The sequence below is a fragment of the Cloeon dipterum genome, chromosome 2 (assembly GCF_949628265.1).
Source record: "Cloeon dipterum chromosome 2, ieCloDipt1.1, whole genome shotgun sequence".
In the NCBI taxonomy this organism is placed as follows: Eukaryota; Metazoa; Arthropoda; class Insecta; order Ephemeroptera; family Baetidae; genus Cloeon; species Cloeon dipterum.
Window position 1 is genome coordinate 16217603 of NC_088787.1, and position 23515 is coordinate 16241117.

The 23515-nt window shown below is 40.3% G+C and overlaps 1 protein-coding gene across 2 annotated transcripts in view; it reads left to right on the forward strand.

The window, feature by feature from the left end:
• Positions 1 to 23515, forward strand: part of LOC135935637 (lachesin-like) — a 102708-nt gene that overhangs the window by 73068 nt on the left and 6125 nt on the right. For both annotated transcript variants that reach the window (XM_065478116.1, XM_065478117.1), the window contains exons 4-5: positions 3283 to 3468; positions 12798 to 12990. In XM_065478116.1, coding sequence (XP_065334188.1) covers positions 3283 to 3468; positions 12798 to 12990 — 379 coding nt within the window. The remainder of the gene's footprint in view (positions 1 to 3282; positions 3469 to 12797; positions 12991 to 23515) is intronic.

Sequence of the window (23515 nt, forward strand, 5' to 3'; positions counted from 1 at the left end):
CGCGTATGGAAATGTGGCCCGCGCGCGTTTTTACTTATGAATGGCACCTGTGGGGCCGCTGTATATGCGTGTGCTTATTCCGGCAAACAACGCGAACACGCGAGAGACTTGCTGGTGGCCCGGACCATCCATCCATCCATCTATCCGTCCATCCATCAGCGCGCAAAGCACCCCGACACCGCAATCAAGATAATCAAACACCGCCCTACGGACCGGCCACTGATTCAGCCTGTTCTGGCAAACTCATCAGCCGTCCTAGATTTAATTAGCGCTAATTGCGTTCCCTGTCGAGGCGAAAGAGTGGGAGAATCGAGGGTGCTCACCTGTGATAATGAAAATTGCCTTTTTTTATACCCGACGCCGGTGCCCGCCCACTCTTATTAAATGCACCTCGTTATAGCGACGAATGGATGGTATCTCCCTCTTGGCCATGACTGTGAAAGCATGTGTGTGTCAGTTTTATTACAGTTTCTCGTGATTTTACTGTTGAAATCGTTTCCTGAGCAATTAATTGGTAAAGGGAAATGATTCGGTTTTTTCGGTTTCGTTGGGACTGTGAAAATGAAACGGTTAAATATTTTTCTTTGTGTTGGAACATCAAATTAAGCATGAATCATACAATGTTAAGACATTTGAAACACAATTGAAACCAAGTAAAAACTGCCAAACCTCTATAAACAGGCTCATTTTCTTTTGCTTTATAATATCAGGCAACTTTATGCAAGGCTTTAACATTTTGATTCAATTTAAATCACAAGGCCGAAAAAAAGTTCAACCTCTTTAGATAAAATAGAGAAAATTACGGATATCCAATTAATACTTTAGTTCAGTAACTCCATTAATTTGATTAAATAGGTTAAATTATTCTGTTGAAAACGTGCATAAAAGCTGAAATAATTTTGCTATTTGTTCCATTATTACACTAAGCAGGATTCCTCAAAAAAGCATTTGTGGTTGTTAAAATTAGTTGTGAGGTCAAAGTGTCAAACGTGCTCTCTCAGTTTTGTCCAAAAATGTAAAAGTCTCGATACTCTTGCATATTATGCAGGAGTTTAGAAAGCAATAACACGCAAATTAAAAAAAAATAATTAAATGAAAAGAGTTCTTTCAATTCTTTAACAGGATTGACAAGCCATGATTGAATGTAAGGAGACAATAAATACATGCTCTCTGTAATAGAAAGCACTTGTTTCTACCTGTAAAGCTGCATTTCCTCATCATCAGTAGTTAACCTACAAAATGAGAATGATGAACAGGCAAACAACTGCGGGGAGATGTGATGTGTTGTTCTGCCAGCAGTGGAAAACAGTTAACTACTTTCTGCGATGTACACAATTCACTATATTATAAACATATAGGATGTTACAAATTTACGAATTTGGGAAATTTTTCTAACAAACTCACGTGGATAAATTAGTAAAAATCACAGATTTCATTGTTCATTACACGAAATGCACGGATTTCCACCTCTAAAATCATCTCAGCATAACATCCATCTCATTTGCTTCCGTAATTAAGGCAAAATTATTAAAGCACTCTCTGCTTTCAACTCGCTGGACAAAGCACGGGTCCGGTCGTGGCAGTTGCAGAGCGCACCTTTTGGATGCGAGTTTATGATTTTTTGATAAGTAAAACGGCTGGCATAACAAAGCTCTGGCGAAATGCTGCGCACTCCCCAGGTCTCTAATTTCCGCCCCCGCCATCGTCTGAAACTCGATTTCAAAATTCAACTCGGGAGCCCCTCGGAAGTGGCAATGCCAAAAAGCAATGCCTCGGATAAATGTTTAACGCGGCGCGCAGCAGTCTGGCTTAATAATTCACTCCTTTCCGCCTGCTGCCGCCGCGCACCGCACGCCCTCTGAGTTCGCCTAATTTTTCCGCCGCCGGCCCTGATTGAGTTTGCCGCCGTCGGCTCCACTACTTGCTTAGGTATGCACTCGGCAGAATACAAGGAGCTCGACGACAAAAAGCCGAAACACACACGGACGGACTGCTTTGCGCCGACTAATTCTGGCTGACGCTGCACTGGAAAATCTCCTCGGTCGTGCCAACAGCTGTGTGTAATAAATGATCCAAGTTTGCAGTCGTTTGTCATGTCTGCACTGCACCCACTGCCTTCTCCAATAATAGACTCCGTCAGACGGCCGTTCCTTGCTCACCCTCTCTCTCTCTCACTTTTCCAGCAATCACGTCGCATACACCGCACACACGCAATAATGCCCCGCACTTTTTGCCCTTGTTTTCCTCTGCCGGCCAGCCAAAAATTTACGACGCCCAGACGGACGCACTGGCCTCGCTCGCTTTGTTTATTTTTAATTTTTGTATGGGCCTTTGTGCCATTATACCAAATAATCCTACTATGAAGACAAATATTGGTTTTGGCCCTTTGCTTTCCGCCTTTTCCGCCATATACGCACACGCACAAACGTGGGCTCTCAGTTTATCAGCGTTGGAATCTTGCATGTCGCGAACAACCTCTGCTTTTTGCTAGAGCACTACAGCAAATACCTTCAACATCTTTAAAGTATCACCTTCTTATTTTTATAGAGAACCAAAATTATTGGTTCTTAAATTATTTGACTTTAAACCAAAATTTCATCTGAGCTTCAGGAAGAAAATTTTAAATCATTTTTAACTGTCATAAATCCATCAAGCAAAGATGCTTGACGATCTTTTCACTTGTTGATTTTGTTCATCATTCCAGCACAAATTACAGCTAGGGACAATCAAATTGACGTTTGTGCGTTCATTTGTATTTACCATGTTTATAACACAACACTAACAAAAACCACCATGGCCGGCACAAATATTGCGAGTAGCAGACGGAAAGTACACATAATTAACTCGCATGAATATAGGCTGGTGGATTTTGTGACCAGTTTAAGTCTAAATATTAGCCCTACTCCATGTATGCCAGCAGCATCAAAACCTTGGCGAGCTAATTACAGAGCAGTGTATTTATTATTCATCAGGCTGCTCACGCGGGCCAACTTTTATTGAAAATTAAAAACTTCCAATCCGCGCGTGTTGTCGCGCATACTAATCCGGTGTGCAGAACGTGGTCAGAGTGCGCGCGTTAGTAATTTCGTGGGTGTCAGCGCGCGAGTTAAAAATCGAGAATCAATATCTGGTTGATTGAGAGGGGACTGACGCACCTCTGCTGCTGCAGCTCGTGATCGTCGATTAGTATTTCAGCCCCATCATCGCTTGTCGGTCTTTTATTCATTTCATTTGACTGTTATCTGGGTCGATACTCGGCTCATCAAGTGGGCATTGTTGCAGGTGGGCTGGGTGAAGGCGGACACCAAAGCGATCCAGGCCATCCACGACCATGTCATCACGCACAATCCTCGCGTGGCTGTCTCGCACAATGACTACAGCACCTGGAACCTGCACATCAAGGGCGTTCAGGAGGAGGATCGCGGCAGTTACATGTGCCAGATCAACACCGATCCCATGCAGAGCCAGGTAAGTGCCATTTTTAACTTCGAATTTCATAAAAGTATTTATTTTATAATTTAAGAAAAACTGCAATTTTTATCAGAGTTGAGCCATTTAGTTTTATATACACTAACAATAAAACCTATACGTATTTATTTCTTTGTCTTAAATTTAATTATTTATTCCAATAAATAATAGAGGTTTTAAAAATGCTACTTTGAGCGTGATTCAAAAGGGAATTTTCTTTTCAAAGATTTAAACTTTTAGCCATCACATTATTTATAGCGGAAATTTTTTAATGATATTTTCTCATTGACTTAATTTTATTTTGAAATTAAAATCCCATGATTTTAAATAGTAATATGCATCACTGTAAATGAAACTTCTCATAAAATTACCGGCAGAACTAATAATGCAATGATCAACAAGACTTGACGCCACCTCTAACTAATACCTAGTAACCCAAGGTACCAAGAGAAAAAAATTCAGATCTGTGAGCTAAACGCTTTAACGGATTAAATTTAGATTCAAATTAAGCATAGTGCATATTATACAGTTTTCATTTACCTCCAATGTTTATGTATGCAAATTTTCCAATTTCATCACAATCATACGTCACTGGCAGTCCAGGGAAAGCAAAACTAAATCAAGCCGAGAAAATTATTCAAACTACTCGAGAAACTATGTCGCTTGTAAAAACTGATTGAAAGCAATTTCACTCCATTATATGCACCACAAAGGCTTTCTTAATGCATCTCTTCCGATGCTGAATTAACCCAGTTTGCGCATGAAAAGCTGAAAATGTCGTTATGAAGACGAACAGGGTGAGCGAACGCCTCTCAAATCCATCGGGGTTGCGAGAGTCAATCAGCTCTGCACAGTGCATAATGCGGCGGGCGCTCTTTTATTACCTGTGGGCCGACATTACCTGCTGCTTTTTGCATTTATTATGCATTCATACTCCGCCAACTATCAGCTATTTATTATACGGATCCACCGAGCTGGCGTAGACATAAATATCATCACAATCACAAGGCGGATAATAAAATGCACATTTCCAACTGACGTGCAAAGAACTGCAACGGGCCATTTTGAATAATGAATAATAGTGCCCCCTCACACGCTGATCGGCGGCTATTCCTCTATACGCCCCAGAGTTTGCATCTATGAATATTGAGCACCGCTTGGAATTCTTTTTTCGATGCCGGGCGCGCATTCTCCAAAGCAAGTGCTCTCGATGCAGATGATTTAATAAGAGTACGAGGGTGAAGAGGGGGAGAGTAAGATAGACGCCGCGGCGGTATTGATCTGCAAACAACAATCCACAATTACCAATATCATAATCTGCAGTGCTGCCACAATATTTTACATCGACTTCCAAGGCAGATGAGGCTTTGCGACCGGTGAGTTGGTTGAAAAAGGCACGGACTGAATTATGATTTTTAATATTAACAAAATGTTCTTTTAATTGGGTAAAAATATGAAATAGCCCTAAATTCTGCTTTGATTGGACTAACTAGATTAGATAAACCATCTAGAAGAGACGGATAAGAAGCACAATTTTTCAATTTTAAATTAATTATATCCACGGTGATTTTATTGCCATTACAATCAAAAAATAATTTATTTAAATATTTCCAGTGAATTCATTGTCCTTTATTAAATTTCGGAGGAAATTAATTTTGATCCGCTTAGTCAGATAAATACATTAGACTAAATGGCGATAAAGCCAAGTGTGCAAAATAAAACACTGCATGGCCTCAAACTGAGCAAAACCACGTTTCTTAGGGATCATTAATAATCCGCGCTGCCGGCGCATGAAATTCCACAAAGAGTGAATATCCGCTCTTGGTGCAGATAAAGCGGCACGGCACTTCTTAAATCAGTGGATTCAATTTGCACTAAACCCCGCGGTGCTGACTCCGATCCGAAGCTATGCAGCAGTCCGTCCCTACCGGCCTGCGCATTTTGCTCTGATCCAATAATAAATCGCGCTGTAAAAACTGCTTAGATCACCACTCAAACTCTTCGCCGACGAACGGATTTAATAAAAAGAACGAAAGGGAGCAGAAGAAGTAAAGGAAAGTCGTGCAGGCGGGCGGGCGAAATATAATATCATAAGGAGGCGCGGTGGAAGAAGTTGGGCCGGTTAATTCATTAAGTAAGTGCTGGTGCGAACTGACAGCTGCACGCCAGCAACAGGCGCCAGAATTTGAGCTGCGAATTGGAGTGCGATTAGCAGTCATTAACCGGCACGTCAGCAAAAGAAAACACGCACCACTCGGCAAAAGGCTCCGTCCGGGGTCCGGGCGCTGCGCTGGCGGATGCCGATCACGTGCCAACCGCAAATCACCGGAAAAACGCAAAACGACACGTGCTGCGCCCGAGTTGTCTCCGAATTTGACAAATGGCGCTGATCTCCTCGCGATCGCACCTGAACCGCAGCCACCACCGCCTCCACCCTGCTCTGTGCCGTTTAATCCAGCCTAATTGGCATCTAATGGAGGGTGTCGCTGCGTCGAAAAGCTCGAGTTATGACCAAACAAGCGGCGGCGTCGCAAATTAGCATTTTATCCTAAAATCGACACCGCTTTCCTGGGTGGTTGGTGAAATTAAGCGGATTAATTGCGAGGCGTTCCCGCTGCGGTCGCGTAAAATGAGAATGAGTTTTAAGCTATTCATGTATTCCATTTTTTGATGCGGCCCAACTTGCCCGAATTCAGTTGATTTGCATGTAGCGCAACGTGTGCATTTGCATTTTCACTATAATATCGCTTGTCTAAATTTTAAAATCTGATCTGCCCGATTACAAAGTGCAAATGACACAACTGATAACGCCGTGGACTTTTAACGAGATTTTGATTGACTTAAGCGGTGTGCTTCGAATTAATTCGTATAGTCCTCTAGAGCAAACAGACTGCATTAGAAAGTACTCCAACGATACAGTTGATTGCTCGTAATGAAATTTAACAGCGTGGTTTTATGTTGGAAATAACTTGAGCCGGCTTATAGAAACAGTGAGTTCTCTCACGCATACAAATGAGAAAATTGCAGCGATGCGTAAGATTGTCCGTGTGAAATATATCCTCGAGTCAGGCGGACAATGAGAATAAGGAAGGGGCGAAGGAAGCAGTAAACTTCTTGCGAAAAGCACTCACTGACAGCGAGAGCGTCCAAGTGAGATATCCGCCGACGACAAAATAAGAGAAAGGGAAACACACGCGCGCAGGATTTGCTCTGTTCTCAACTAAGAACTTTATTTCAGCGAAATGCACCGTGTCGAGTTTGAATACACGCGGCCGGGCTTGGGATGGGCATTGATTTTTCATTCAGCGTGTATGACTTGATTTTCGTTTAGAGCCACAGTTTTTCTTCTCCACTGGCTGCGTCGCGCTGATGGGATTTGCTATCTCTTTATCTTGCCAGCCGGGAGGATTCCCGATCTCTCTCTCTCTCTCTCTCTCTCTCTCTCTCTCTCTCTCTCTCTCTCTCTCTCTCGCACTTTCTCTTAGCCATCCTGCCGCATGTATATTATTCAAACTGCAATCACCTGCTGTGTTCCCTGCTCGCCTGCCGAGCGTTTTTCGCTGCCCACGCCTAATTGGCGACGCGTCCAGACCGTGGGACCTCCGCAGACTGGCCCCAAGTGGCCGAAATTAGACGATTTTATGGGTTGCTCTATCTTCTCCTGGTCTACACTGAAATACAATTTACGCATTAACCAGAAAAATCATGTTCAAATTCACGAAACTAGGACAAGATCAATACACTCTAGTAAAATAACTGACAGATATATTTGTGTATAAAAATTATTGGGATCAGGAAAACCAGTTTTTTTGTCTTCTTATCAGCTATGAGTTTATTTTTTGCTTTCAAATCTTTCACCGCATTATTTTAATCCTGCCTCGATTATTTTAGATGATCAACATTGTCCTTTCCACTCGTAATAAGTGGAGGTGCAAAAAGTAAAAGTGATTTACTCGAGCTAGCACTTCTTTCTTCGCTAAGTAAAGGACAAACGCTTGCTCGGAAGCACGGCTAGCGTAATATTTCGTTCCATCTGCTCGCCACTGCGTTGTTTGTTGCTTATTTTTGTAATTACGTTGAAAGCTCGCCATACACTAACCTACGTATTGCACCGTGAGCAATACAGGGAGAACAGCATTTTACTGAATACCACGCAGCGGCGGCAAAAGGCCCGCAAGGGAGCGGGACGAGTGGTCTTTTTAAATGAATTGCGAGTGACGTTCACTACGGAAAAGAGTAAATTTCTTTTTTTTAAGGTGGTGAGATATTGTATGGGGTTTTCTCTGCCTTTTTCTTGCTTATCTGCACCCGAGATTAAAAGCGTAAAAAGGTTTATTTTTCCTTGCAGCTAATTAGAAATTTGCATACACGATTATATTTTCTCCCTTAGATTAGCGTCGATTAATTAAGACGGATTTGATGTTTATTGTTAGTTGTTATAATTTTATCAATTTTAACTAGAGAGTAAAACTGAAAAATACATGAAACAGCTTGGAACTCGTGTTTCTTCCCATTTTAAAGAATTAAAGTTAGCGTAATCCAAATCCAGAGAAAAAAGTGAAATCTCAAACATATATCCACCGTATGAGATGTAAATCAGCCAACGATTCGCTTAAACAAGCTCTGTTGCCTCATCAAAAGCAGGAAACAATCTTCTAAATTAAATCTCGTGAACAACTAATCCGAAATAGGATTTCAGCGAGCGCGCAACATGTATACCCTTTGAAACAAGACAAATAAACATGTAACTTTATATATTCCAGTTCCCTGCGTGCATGCGAATCGATTATGCGGCCGAGAGTGGAAAATTTATTTGCGCAAACACAACCATCATTGTCTATTTGGATCAAAATGGTTTCACAGCGGATAGCAGAGTTGGAAACCACTCAAAGTAATGATTTGTCTGCATGCTTGCTCCACTTGTAGTTGGATGCAGCAGCATTATTACTGCTCCATGCATCGCTGACACTAATTAGCAGAATTGTTTGCAAAACATGCGTATCTCGAGTATCTCTTCAAGCTACAAAATAGAAGTCTCGCACATTTATTAATTGTTACAGCTTTATTAAACTTTTTTTATTCCTACCAATTGAATCGATGAATAATTGAAACATAAGAATACACTAATTTTCAAACAACATTTTATTTTTAACAAAAATTAATGATATTCAGATGAAATATCTTCTTTCAATCTTAAATTTCCATTATAATACAGTTAGGAAGTTTGTTTATGCTTTTTCAATGCAAATTCATGAAACCGGTTCGAAACTCTCAACTTCAGCGTCTCAAGGATTTCCGATTCTTCATCAACGTCAGGGTCGCCCTCAGCTACCGCTAACAGAAATTCTCGTTTTTTTATTTCTAATTTAAATCTACGCCGCAACGTTTCATCCATTATTGATACGATGTACTCAAAGAACATTTTAGGTGTCATGTTTAAAAATTTGTTGAGGAACGCATGGCAATTCGTATTTGCCCCCAATTCCCAATTATCATCAACACAGTCATCAAAATTGACCGGGTTTAATAAACCTTCATTTGTTTCGTACCTAAATACAGCGTTTGAAATTTTATCATATAAGAGCGTAATTTTTGTCTCGTTCAATAATGACTCCAGGTGGGTCTTGACATAATTACGACTTTCATCACTTACCATTACGTGGAATTTTTCAACGCTTGGACGTGAGAATTGCGCATTTTCAAAGATAAATTTTCGTAGCACCTTACGATTTTCTTTCATCTCATATGCTTCCCAAGGGTTTCCATATTGAGCTGGTCTTTTAAAAATATAAAATGCTAATCGGCCAAGAACATTTGCGAAAAGCGCATTTAATTGCTTTTTTAAAGTTATCCTTTCTTTAACGTAAACCTCACTAAGAAACGCTGGCATCGAGTTTGACATGACTAAAGTCAAGCCGAGAAACTCTCTGAATGACCAAAGCATCTCATCGTCCGTTTTCAAATCAGGAATTGGTGTGTCTATGAAAAATATCGATTCATTGAATGAAACATAGTTTTCTCCAATGACTCCCAACAATTTTTCCATTAAGAGGATGAAAGGCTTCCGTGTCATTGCATTGAATCTAAATTCGTCGGGTGATGTTAAAACTAAAATTTTCATCTCCTTAGCCGAGTCAAAAATTAGTTTGGTTGTGAATCCAGTGGTTAAATCCAAACTGATATTACGGTTGCCTTGAAATCCAGGCCAGTCAATTATCCACCACCCAGACTCGGGGTCCAAATCGATGCTTGGAAAAATAGCATCATCGTCGTTTCCGGCTGCTTCATCGTTGCCTTGTCGCAAAATTGTACTAAGTCTGCTTCTTCGGCCATCTCCAAGTATGAGGATCAACTTGTCTTTGTCGCGAAGGTCTGTTTTTAGATATGCCACCTATTACGCAAAAAAGAAAATGATTTTGATGTCATATTTGTTTTACAATTTTCATTGTGAAATGCTTTTCACAAAATGAAACCTGTGTAGAATTTTTGCAGGACACTTACTTCCAGAAGACCATCAATATCTAATTCCGACTGGTTTTCATAATTAGAAGCTGCTACTGAAGACAGAAGAAGAGTCCAAATAACGAAAGAAACCTGAAAATGTTTCAGCTTTGGTTAAATAAGAAGAAGAAATATTCAAGTTTGATTACACCATACTTTACAGTTTTTCATCTACTAGAAACAAATGCAGATAATAAAAACTCACCAAATTTAAGTACATCGTTGTAGCTGTAGAATGATGCATCTAATGTGTGGGCGCTGATATCTTCTCTGTGAGAGAAACAAAATGTTCTCTAGACCCGACTGTGTTGTCGTGGAGCAAATATGTACAGTCATAATATTATTAATAATCTTTATTGACTGATATTTGTTTATTTTATTTATTTATGATGATGACCTCTCGTCTCTTGAGCCATTTCATATTAAAATCAAATACGTATATTTTTTCTTGCTGAAATACCCAAATCATCATAATAAGCGATAATAAGTAATGTTCAAATCAAGCTAAATGGCAAACATTTGAAATTATCCCTTGTCATAATTTCTGTTTGGGTATCTTCATTAAATACCATGAAGGAGTTTAGATCAAAATCTAGCTTGAGCTGCACCTATCGCAGGTTTTAAGATGCCAAAAATATTAAAATTTTCAATGAATAAATTCATACCAGTCCTAAACATTCTAAAACTCTATTTCCTTATATGTAGATTTAATCTCAGCCGTAAGTCACTCAAGAAGACACTGCCCAAAATATTATTGGTTTAATTTTTAATCCTAAATTTTAGTCATGTATTAGTTCATCTTTTTCCTGTCCTCCCAGTTTGTCATCGTAAGACAGGTTATAAGGGTAAATCTGTATGGAGGGGGGTTTTAGTGATAAAGGAGAAAAATGGCACGTCGCCGCCAGTCGCCTCAAAATCTCACTGTTCGGACTTAAATGAAAACAACTCTCAACTGCTGATTTCCAATCACTTACCGGGGGTGGTTTTTGTGGAGGGTGGGAAATTTAGTAAAAGTGCAGTCCTTCAGCTTTTGTGGTTGTTCGTACTTCAATCTGACAAGTTGAAAGGAAAGCCATTTTAGGTGCGTGACTGCAAACAATTTATGGTAACAGACTCTCAGATCGCTGCTTATAAATTAGAATTTGGAAAGGAAAGCTGCTCGATTCGTTGGTCAGTGATTGATCTGCTAAAGTAACGACAAACAATTGATTGCAAGGGATTCCAATCAAAAATCAATTCTCAAAATGATGGGTTGCGAGCCCGTGAATCCAATGCATTCAGCTTGTATTGCCATTACAATTAGCCGCGCAAACAAATTACGTGGATGCGTGTTTGCCGTTGAATTTTGCGGCAGTAGAAGCCAAAGCAAACCGTCTGTGTTGCTATTTGCGCATCCCGCAGCAGAGGACAAACCACCAGTGAAAGCAATCGCGCGTTTTGCTTGTTGAGCTCGAAAAGTGCACACTCGCGCGCTATGTGAACTGAATCCGAAATGGGCTAATCGCGCGCGCAAAGGTACAAAGTCAGCCAGCTAATACTGGCCAAATTACTGTGGGCAATCATCGCGTTGGCCGCCGGGACCGAAAAACACGCGCTCTCAGTCAGCTGCACGATTCCCGCAGAGAAACAAAAGCGCGAACCACTCGCCCTTTTACCAGCACGCTCCTCGTCGGAAAATTGAATTTGCTGCTCGAGGACTGACTGATCAAGTGTGCAGGCGAAGTTGTTGTTCGCTAATTTGTCAATTACGCGGTGCTGGCGTTGATCTGAAGCACACTCTGTTTCCCGAGCCGTCAAGAACTTTCATTTTCATATGGCTGCACGCTGCCAAATTGGAAATATATTTATTTAGCTATTTCATCGGCTTTACTTTAGAGCAATGAAGAACAATTCAATAGGCATTGAAATTCTGTTTATTGGTATGGCGTGTGATCTGTGTATCTACTTTGGGGTGTGGAGTTAAGAAAAATAAGTTCCGCGCTAGATTTTTTACTAAATATTGTTTTAAATGCGGCATGGTTATTTTTTTATAAAAGCGCCTAACCCACGCTGAGATATTCTGTTAGTTTAAAATGAAAATTTACGCTAATTATTAAACTACTGAAATATGTCTGCAGTTTCTGCAACAAAATTATGAATGAATTTATTAAACGAAGTTATGCGTGCGACACTAATCCTTCAATCATTATTTGTATCAATTTTTACAACTCTTTGCTGCTTCTCTTAAACTAATTCTTTTATCAAAATTTGATACTTTTCACACCGTTCACCTCAATATCTACATTTAAAAATGACTTAGGGTTCGTAGTGATACATCTGATCTAAACAGATGCAACAAATTTATGTTAACAAATCTTAAATTTTCCAGCGGTGTTTTTGCATTATTTTACAAACAAAATTTCCCAATTATTTTTTCTAGGTTTTCAGATACGCTGAGACGAGCATATATGCTGGTTGCTATCAAAACGTTGCGTACATTTATTTTTCGGCATTTTGGAAGTGGGCAGGAGAGTTTGAAAGAGACAATACCATCATTGATAAAATCAGGAAACTGACAGCAGAGCTGGAATGAATGGAAAAATGTGTTTATAATTAAAATAAAACCCTTCTCCTCGCTTAACACGTTCCAGCTTTTGATTGTTACTTGTCTGGATTAACAAACAGTTAACATGTCTGAAAAGAGCGAAACTGTTTAACAACTGGGCTCATGTTGTCCACAATTAAACTGATCCGCAGTTTTTCAACGACTAAAAATGTGAATTTCCCCCCCTTTATTTCTGATTCCCACCCTCTGCGATATTTTCAACCTTTGTTTGTTTTCATTGCAGATGGGTCACCTGGACGTGGTCGTCCCGCCGGATATCGTGAACGAGGACACGTCGGGCGACGTCATGGTGCCCGAGGGCGGCACCGTAAAGCTCACGTGTCGGGCGCGCGGCTACCCAACGCCTCATGTGCAGTGGCGGCGAGAGGACAACGCCGAGATTGTGATTCGAGAGGCGAGTGGCGTCAAGACCAAAGGTCAGTCGTGCCATTATTCAAATTGGACTCGGCCCCCACGTGCGCCGGTCCAGGGGGAAGGAGTCTGGCACTTTTTCATGCCAAGCAGAGCAGTCCAAATGCAAGGAGGGAAAGCTTTCTGCTGATGTAACTCGTTTTTAAATATTTATTCTTCCAGACTTGGTAATTTATCGCAATTTTCCTTCACGAGAGCGACCGCACAAACTTGCGCAAAAGTGCCCAATTCGCAACTTATTGGGGCGAATTGCGAATTCGAGTCGCCTCCGATTCGGTTACACATAATTGAATGAATTCAGCGCTCGCTCGCTCTCTTTGTCTCTCGGAGACTGCGAAGCAATAAAAAGATGCAGGAGCACGTCCGCTCAGCTTTCACAATAACAGAAACAGCGGGCGAGAACGTGGGGCCAGAATTAAAGCAGAAGGAAAAAAATTGCCCGCGAAATCTCCGAGGAATTTGAAATACAGCGGGCAGCACGAGTGCTAAGCGAGTGTGGCCGCTAATGCGACAAAAAATGGGAAGAGTGGCGCGCGCGGCATTAATACCGGTCCGCACATAACACTTAGGAGGACCCTTTGCCAAGCAAAACGATCCAAATAAAGGAGCTGCCAGCAGATTATTTGGGGGAATTTCTTCATCTCCATTCCCTGCGTCTCTTATTTTTCTCCATCATCTTCCTGAATCAGAGGGGGAGAGCTGAAAAATTATTGATTAATAATTCTGCTTGATTCCGGCCACTTGGTGCAAAGTTTTTGAGGGATGGCTGGCGGTATGTAGAACGGCGAATATTAATTTGTGGTGAAATTGATTAATTACGTATATAAAAGTGGTTCACTGACGTGGATGTTGGCTGCAAATCATTTGAATAATTGTTGAGTTTTCAATCACAAAACTTCTTGTGGAAAAAAATAAATGATATTTTATGCTTTTTTCTGTGGAGGATTTTTTTGGAAGTTATTTTTTCAGGATCTTTATTAAATTTTGTCTCATTATCAAATGCAAATTTTTCATCCCACGCGCGGGTTAATCCATCCATTGCTTCAATTATTAATACATATTATCAATGGGATTTTTGCTTGCAAACGTCATGATTGCCTCTTGAATTGGAAACTCCTCCCAAGTTTTATTTGTCATGGAGTTGACATATTTTTCTCAGGTGTGTAGACTGAGATACTCGGTACAATTTCAACTATACACGGGCGGCTTTTATTCCGTGCGGAAGTCTGGGCGAATGTCTCTCGCAGTCTCCGCAGAGATCATTTTATTCTACTGGCACTCTGTGGCACACTGTTTGTGCCAAGTCTGGCGTCAATGAGCAGCGGGCGCATCTTGAATTGCCTTTCGTGGTGATGACTCCTTCTGTTAATATTGACAATGGATGAATCAACACACAGAGTGAAATAATAACACGACAGCCAGAGATGGTCGGGAAATGTGTCAGCACGCTCGCTGATCTGCTGCTTGATTACTCACGCACCAGCGCATGGCGCAGTTTCTCCTCCGCCCTCTGTCACGCAGAATTTTAAGCAGCTCACAAATAGAAAGTACTATCTGGCGTAATAAATTATCGACGCCGGGCCATTTTACCACTATCATGTCCATTGGCTGGCAGAAAGAACTTTTCAATAAAGTTGTGCTAAAGAATTGCCTTTGCTTAGCGGCATATTTCTTCGGCGCTTTGGCTGCGAGCCATTTGTAAAATATTCGAGCAGCCACGGCCTTTTTTGCATTTTGCCTACAAAACTCATTTTTCGTCGACGTCCTGCCTGCACCGCAGGACGCGTATTGACATTTTTCTCCGTCCTTTTCTTGTCCCACGTCCGTGCTGAACTCGTAGAGCCGTCTTTTTAACCTTTTCGAAACCACTCGCGTGTCAAAAACGTTGCATGGTAGTAAAAATTTGCCTCTATGTGACAAACAAAGACACCAATCCCGCATTATTGACTGCTGTGTGCGTGCATTAGTTTACTTTAACCCACGTTAACCATCAAGGAAACGCAACCGCATTGATGTCTAATAATTTATTGGATAAAACGCATATTTTGTTCTTCATGCGTGGTTGTGGTGTACAGGAGAGATCTGCGAAACGAGGAAACCGCCTTTGAACACGCGTTTTCTTAGCACTTTTATGCCTGATTTTCCCAGCGTGAAGTGCGGCTTAATTTTTACAGATTTTCGCTTTGCTAACTCGCACGGGTGCCTTTGAAGTCGGTCTCTATTGGCTCACTCGTCACCTGGCTGCGTTTTTCATTAAAGCAAGATGCAAGAGGTAATTCTTCAAGAGCGTTTTTAATAAAGTCTGCGAGACGCGCGCGATGATGAATGGGGGGACAGCGCTCTCAAGGCGATGAAAATAAAACGCCGCCGCGTTACAACTTCTTGTTGCGCGCTAATAAGACACGGGGATAAATTCATTCCGTCTGCTAAGTGGCTCTTGAATCAATTTGCAGCCTAATTGCCTGTGTTTCTCTCTCTTTCTCTCTCGCCCTCGCGCAGCTTTTGCGCACACTCCCTCTTCTTTTTCTTCTTGAAATCTGCTGCCGCTTAAATTAATGGCAATTCGCTCGGCTGCGGCTCTTTCTCGCACGCAACTTAGCTCGCAGTTAGGGGTGGCGAGAAACCACCACCTAATGGCCAGGTCGTTTGTCTTGCAATAGCCATTCCTTTTCTGCCTGCCTCTCCTTTCTCGCTATTTTTCCTTATCCGCTCCTTCCAGCCAATGTACTCGCTGGGCCAAACTCAATTAGTCTTTTCGCGCAAAACATCGCTTGGCTCTTGTCGCCGTGCGGATTCTTCACGCCACGTTTAACTCGAACTCATCAAAAATGCATTCGTCTACGGCTGCATCAAATGCACTTTCAATATTTCAGCTTTTATCGCATTTTAGCGCCATGTCCCCTGAGAAGAATAAAATGATTTGATGCCTACTTTTGTTGTAATGTAATGATAGAGTTGTAATAAAATATAGCTGCGTTATAGTTATCATCAAATTTCACCAATTTTTCATTATATTCTATCTTTCGTCAGTGAAAATGACAATAATTTAGTGTTTAGTATTTTTAATGTAGTTTGTCGTTAAAATTGAAACTTGTTAAATTAGACAAATTAAAGTATGCAAAACATTTGTCAATTTTTTAGGTTTGATAGCTATTAGTGTGGATGTGCGGAAAGAAAAATATTTCTCTTACTTCTCCTGGATGTGAACAGTTCAGTTCTAAGGTTTCAGTTACTCTTGCAGCCCCATTCATTGGGCCAAAAATTAATAACATATTAGTGTAGACATAGTAATTAATCACATGGTTTAAATAATATGGCTGAGTGATTTGTGCATTGCATGTGTGGCTGTTAAGGAATACTTACAAAGTAGAAGTCTTCAGTTAAACTTCAGATAAATGTAAGGCAATGAAATTTAGAAATTTAGGGACGAGGTCGTTATGCATTGAATGAGAAAATTGAATGAGAAGGTGTGAATGTGGATTTTGTCCCAGAATTTTGTTATTTGGGTGTTATGTTTCAAGTATCAGGATTATCCTTTGGTAGGCATGTGGAGAAACGAGTGAGGGCAGCCCTTATGGCAACTTTTATAGTATTAAAAACTTGCATAAACTTTCCGTTGAAACGGCAGTTAAACACTTTGACCTAAAAGTTTCTCCTACTGCCTCTTATGGCATAGAAGTTATTTGGCCTTATCTTACTATTAATGATTTTGAAACATTAGAGCGAGTCAAAACCCGATACCTAAAGAAAGTGCTGGGGATACAAAATAGCTACAAAATAGAAGTTTCGCATAATATTAATTGTTATAGCTTTATTAAACTTTTTTGATTCCTACCAATTGAATCGATGAAATATTGAAACATAAGAATACACTAATTTTCAAACAAAAATTTATTTTTAACAAAAATTAATGATATTCAGATGAATATCTTCTTTCAATCTTAAATTTCCATTATAATACAGTTAGAAAGTTTGTTTATTCTTTCTCGATGCAAATTCATGAAACCGGTTCCAAATTCTCAACTTCAGCGTCTCAAGGATTTTAGATTCTTCATCAACGTCAGGGTCGCCCTCAGCTACCGCTATCAAAAATTCTCGTTTTTTTATTTCGAACTTAAAACTACGCCGCAACGTTTCATCCATTAGTGATACAATGTACTCGAGGAACATTTCAGGTGTCATATTTAAAAATTTCTTGATGAACGCATAGCAATACGTATTCACCCCCATTTTCCAATTATCATCAACACAGTCATCAAAATTGACCGGGTTTAATAAACCTTCATTTGTTTCGTACCTAAATACAGCGTCTGAAATAACAATATATAAGAGCTCAATTTTTGTCTCATTCAATAATGACTCCAGGTGGGTCTTGACATAGTTACGGCTTTCATCACTTACCATTACGTGGAATTTTCCTACGCTAGGACTTGAGAATTGCCCTTTTTCATAGACAAACTTTCGTAACTCCTCACGATTTTCTTTCATCTCAAAAGCTGTCCAAGAATCACTATGTTGAGTTGGTCTTAGAAAAATATAAAATGCTATTCGGCTAAGAACGTTTGTGAAAAGCGCATTTAATTGCTTTTTTAAAGCTATTCCGTATTTAACGTAAACATCACTAAGAAACGCTGGCATCTTGTTTGACATGACTAAAGTCAAGCGGAGAAAGTCTCTGAATGACCAAAGCATCTCATCGTCCGTTTTCATATCAGGGATTGGTGTGTCTATGAAAAATATCGATTCATTGAATGAAACATAGTTTTCTCCAATGACTCCCAGCATTTTTCGCAGTAAAAGGATAAAAGACGTCCGTGTCATTGTATTGCGTCTAAATTCGTCGGGTGATGTTAAAACTAAAATTTTCATCTCCTTAGCCGAGTCAAAAATTAGTTTGGTTGTGAATCCAGCGGTTAAATCCAAACTGATATTGCGGTTGCCTTGAAATCCAGGCCAGTCAATTATCCACCACCCAGACTCATGGTCCAAATCGATGCTTGGAAAAATAGCATCATCGTCGTTTCCGGCTGCTTCATCGTTGCCAATTATGCCTTGTCGCAAAATTGTACTAAGTCTGCTTCTTCGGCCATCTCCAAGTATGAGGATCAACTTGTCTTTGTCGCGAAGGTCTGTTTTTAGATATGCCACCTATTACGCAAAAAAGAAAATGATTTTGATGTCATATTTGTTTTACAATTTTCATTGTGAAATGCTTTTTACAAAATGAAACCTGTGTAGAATTTTTGCAGGACACTTACTTCCAGAAGACCATCAATATCTAATTCCGACTGGTTTTCATAATTAGAAGCTGCTACTGAAGACAGAAGAAGAGTCCAAATAACGAAAGAAACCTGAAAATGTTTCAGCTTTGGTTAAATAAGAAGAAGAAATATTCAAGTTTGATTACACCATACTTTACAGTTTTTCATCTACTAGAAACAAATGCAGATAATAAAAACTCACCAAATTTAAGTACATCGTTGTAGCTGTAGAATGATGCGTCTAATGTGTGGGCGCTGATATCTTCTCTGTGAGAGAAACAAAATGTTCTCTAGACCCGACTGTGTTGTCGTGGAGCAAATATGTACAGTCATAATATTATTCATAATCTTTATTGACTATATTTGAACATTTAACATTTCTTAATCCTTTTTCAACTCCAGTGGCCAACTTGACATTCAAAAGCAATACATTTATTGTCACTACATAGAATTCACTCTGGTTGTCTGAAACTGTTCATTCGCAATTTATAATGTATGCAAATAAACACAATTCCAATTCCAACCAACAAACCAGCGGGGTCTAGATGTGCGATAAAATTGGTTCCCACTGCGCGGATCCAAGTTGGCGTCTGATTGTGGGAAATGTGTGCTCTCTTTGGATTCGCGTACGAGTGTCAAGAATTGGTTTTTATACGATCCAAAAGACACAATTAGCACAAGTAATGCAAATTATGTCACAATATTGACGAAGACTCGGTTCTTTTCGCGCATTTTCACGTGACCGTTTTTTCGCTCCACACTCCACCGGATGCCATATCTGCGCGTCGCACGAATCTGGCCCCCGCTGCAACAAACAAACACATACAATTCACAAAGCAAACATTTTTGAAATGTATTCACGTTTCTTTTATATTGTTCATTTAATTTTGTTTCAATGTGACTGGTGTTAATACACGGATAGTAAAAGAGTAGCTTCAATTGCTGTATGGCAGAGAGTGCATATCTGCATACGTCACCCTGGCCTTTATTATTTAGGAAACTAAAATGATCTCTTTAAAAATGGACATCGGAGAATCCTCTATTGTTTTCGAATTATGATCAATACGCACATGTTAATATTGTGAATTTTTGCGAGTAGAGCGACTGAAGAATTTGATATTCTAAAACATCTCGCAATTTGGATTTTTCGAGCTAGTTTTAAATTTGATGAGCAACGTCTGCAGAGTACCCAGTTCGTCGGCCTGTGCACGCGTTGAACGTTGAACGAGGCTGGAATCAGATTTGGGTAGGCTGTTTGCCGGGCGCGCGCGTCGTGCCGGTCGCATAACTCAAAAATGGATCGCTGACGCACACGTCTCGTTCCTCCTTTGCCTGCCAGCCGTGCTGGGTCGGCTCTGCTCTTCCTTTCTCGTTTTATAATTCATACGCGGTGGTGATAAATATTTTTGCCTCTGTGACAATTCACACCTGCTCACCGCGCAATCATTGTCTTCTTTCTTTCTTCTTTCACTTCTTGCAGCGCGCTGAGCAACTTTTTCCCTTTTTTCATCACCAGAGATGACAGGCTTGCCAAGTCGAGGCGCTCACTCTCTTCTTGTAACTTTTGCCGCTTGAAATATTCATGGCGCGCTTTGATACGTAACACGAAGAGACGCGTTAAATTGATTGAGCAGCGCTACATGAAAGCGTCGCCGCCGCCGCTGTCATCTTGCATGAGCCAGCGACTTATTTACCTGCTGCGCGTCTCTTTATTATCTCAAATTTAATTTTGCCACGCGCGCCTTAAAGGCCGCTTAAGCCGCTTTCGCGCGGAAAACATTTTTCAAGGAAAAAATCACTCGCACAATGGACCCGCACTCCCCTTCTGGAAAAGTAGAGCGTGTGCGTGTTATGAGTTTGGAGTTGCTCTCACCTTTGTGTTTTCGCCACAACACATGAAACTAATCCTCTCGCAGATTTCCTTTCATTTGACGCATTTCATAAAAGTTTTCACTTAAATCCGTCATGAAACACCAATGAAGAACTGCAAATACTTTTTCAGTTGATGATATTGGGTATAGAATTGGTATGAGTTTCATAGAAAACCTTTTGTATTTTATTTATTTATTTATTTTGCCAAATAAGTTCACTGGGTAATTCTTACATAATTATAAACTATGGTAAAAAACCTGTCTGTATGCTCTACCATCACATTTTGCACTCGCAAAAAACGAAGTTCCTTTTCCAGCAAGTATTCCAACCTCTGAAACGAGTGGAACGTGCTGAAATGGTGGACATGAATTTTTGCACTGGCCGCACGAGAGGTCATCCTCTGCTGTTGCTATCTCAAAATTCAGTGCATGCTCCATTGTCCGCAGATAGATAGCAGAAAGTGCTGTTGCGTTGATCAAAGGGGGCTGCAGAGCAAAACACCACGTTCACTTTTGACATTTCCACCTCATTTGGTAGGACAGAGAACCAAACTGCCTGCGTCGAGATGTGCCAGCCAAATTGACTGTAATGGAAAAATAAAAGCTTCTTGCTCTCCACGCTTCGTCTTCTCCGTTTTTCCTTTTTATTGCGATCGCTCTGCGCTCCAGTATCCGCATGGCGAAAAATTTAATATCAACATCAGAAAATTTATTCCATAATCCCACTTCCTCTTTTTAAGTTTATGAATAAAAAGCTATGTGCGCAAAAGGAAAGGAGGTTTATTTGCGAGGAAAATGACATAAACAAACAGGTTAACCTCGGTACGAACAAAAAAATCATTGCTGCTAAGTGGAGTTTTCTCCTCGCTTGCTGCAGGGTAACACACGCAAAACTAAGGGTATGCGAGTTTTTGTTAATGCACTCGTTCAAAGGGCAAAAGCCTACTAATTAGGAGATAAAACAGAACGCGTGCACGACTCGCAGCTGCAATCACCATATCAAAAGCCAACTGAATGAGATATGCGCAAAATATTTGCTCTCTTTGCACAGAGAGTTCGCGTCGAGTGCTCAGCAGGTTGATAATTTCCGCTGTCGCGCAGGCAGATTATAAAAAGTGTGTAGAGGGATTGAGCCGAGTAAGACCTGTCGGTAGTATGCGCACGACAAGGGAATATCCTGATAAATAAAATTCTCGTCGGATGAGAGAAAATAACTGCGTCAACCACATTTCTGATGTTATTGGAGTCCTGGAATATTTTGAGTTTTATTAAATTAGCTTTTTTCGTCACATGTTGCGTCTAAATTTTATGAAAAAATACCTATTCAGTAAACAGCGATTATGATTTAGGTTATTCAAGACCGTACGTATTTTAGAAAGTTTTGATATTTATCAAACGATAAACAGCTTGAACATTCTAAAAGCAAAACATCCTAAAAGAGAGTTGAAAACACAGATTAGCTCAAGTTCAAAGAGCCTGATTGAAAACAAACGTAATCCACTCTACTCAGATAAATTTACCGGCTGCGTAACAATTTCCTTATTACGCACGGCAAAAGCGAGAGATACAGTGTGTAAAGTCATGCTCATTAAACTACTCGCTCAGAGGGAAAAGTTACCGCACGTATGCCCTTTGCAGCTATTCGTAGCAACTTTGTGACTATGAAGGCGCTACATCAAATATACGAACCGCATTTGCGAGAGAATCGAGATTCCTGGAAACAACCCATATCGTTTGTCTGCGTGTAGTGCTCGTGAAAGGGAGCAAAAATTATTTTGCTCAGCGTTTGCACGCGCGCGGTGCGAAGTATAAAAGGATCATCATTTGCATACGCACAATAAGTTTAATGTGATTAACGCTTGAATAATCACTGCCTCTCGGTGTAATCCCTGTGACGCCCGACGCTCTCGCTGCAGCAGCAGTTTGATTGTTGTGTTGTTGTCCTGCAGAGCAAGGAGGTGTTGGCTTGGCAAGGAACTTTCTTGCATGCTACTCTTTGCCGGTGCGTGGGTAACGAGGTCTGCACTAATTATCGCCCAGCGAACAGCGTAAGCAGATTACGCCAATTACTTATACATCTACAACGGTAATTGGCCTCCTGATCTGCATACACCCTGCGCTGTTGTACAGCTGCGAAAGGCACTTTTTCTTACTTATATGTGCCGCTGCAGCGCAAACGCAAATGCCAAGTGGGGAAGATTGCAGGAAAAGCGCTTGCACCACTTCAAAATAAATCCAATTATGCACAGATTGCTCGGATAATGTTAGAGAGCAGCTCAAAACAATTATATTTTAATGGTTCAATTAGTAAATTGTCAGTGGATTGGAAAAAAAAGGAAACCAGGGATTTATTTGTGCTGGGAATCTTTAACTATCAATGTTCCTGTAATCTACTAGCATTTCATTTTGTATTTTCATCGTCTGCTATGCTTCTTACAAAACTATGGAAACATCAGATTTCTGTGGCACAATGTTTATTTATTTTTATACGGTAATTTCAGTCTCAATTAGTTAGAACCTATAATTCATGGGCTAGAATGGAACATGCTCCAATAGCAACACGGAAAAATAAATAGCTATACACCGAAGGAGCTGCCTGTAAATTCAACTGAAACATTATGACATCTTTCAGTGGTTCCATTTTTCAAATATCTTTGAGTGCATCTGCATTCATTGGCATTAAAAACAACTGATTCCATTCTAGTATTCTAATTTTCTTTATTATTTTTCTGCAGGGCACCTAAACATCATTAGAATTTTCCGATTGTTTTTACTTTTCTGGTCATGTATAGCTTGTCACGGTTAACCAAGTCGAGGGAATGGTCCATTCATCGCAACGTTTGCTCGCTCAGTTCCAGGGTTCGCCAAAACCTGCATTTTACCGAAAAACTCCCTGCATATAAAAAAATGTTTTTTCGGTGCAATATTTGACGCATTTCTCAAAACACATCACGTATTTGTATAAGTGGTCATAAATTCTTTAAACTTTTTTTAACTTAAGATGACCAAAATATAAATTTAAAATATATTTTTATACTCTGTCTTATTTGGCGCTAAATATGACCTTTTTGAGTGTCAAAATCGGAACACCCCAAATTTGAAGTTATTTGAGCGAAAAAACATTGGTGCAAAACTGGCGAATCCTGCTCATTTCACACACGCCAAAAGGACAAATAGCTCACTTCTTACAAATTTATTTATGAATTCCGTAAAAAGCGTGCCTCATGAACGTTTCAATTTTGGTTGACCATAGCAGGGGTGAGGGGAAAACTCTGGGCCAATTTAAAGAGCCTTTAAGAGCTGATTAGCTATAAATAATATGTATTTAATGCGTCAATCTCCATAGGTATGTATTTCAAACCCACGACCCTGCTTTCCTTTCTGGACGAGCTAATTAA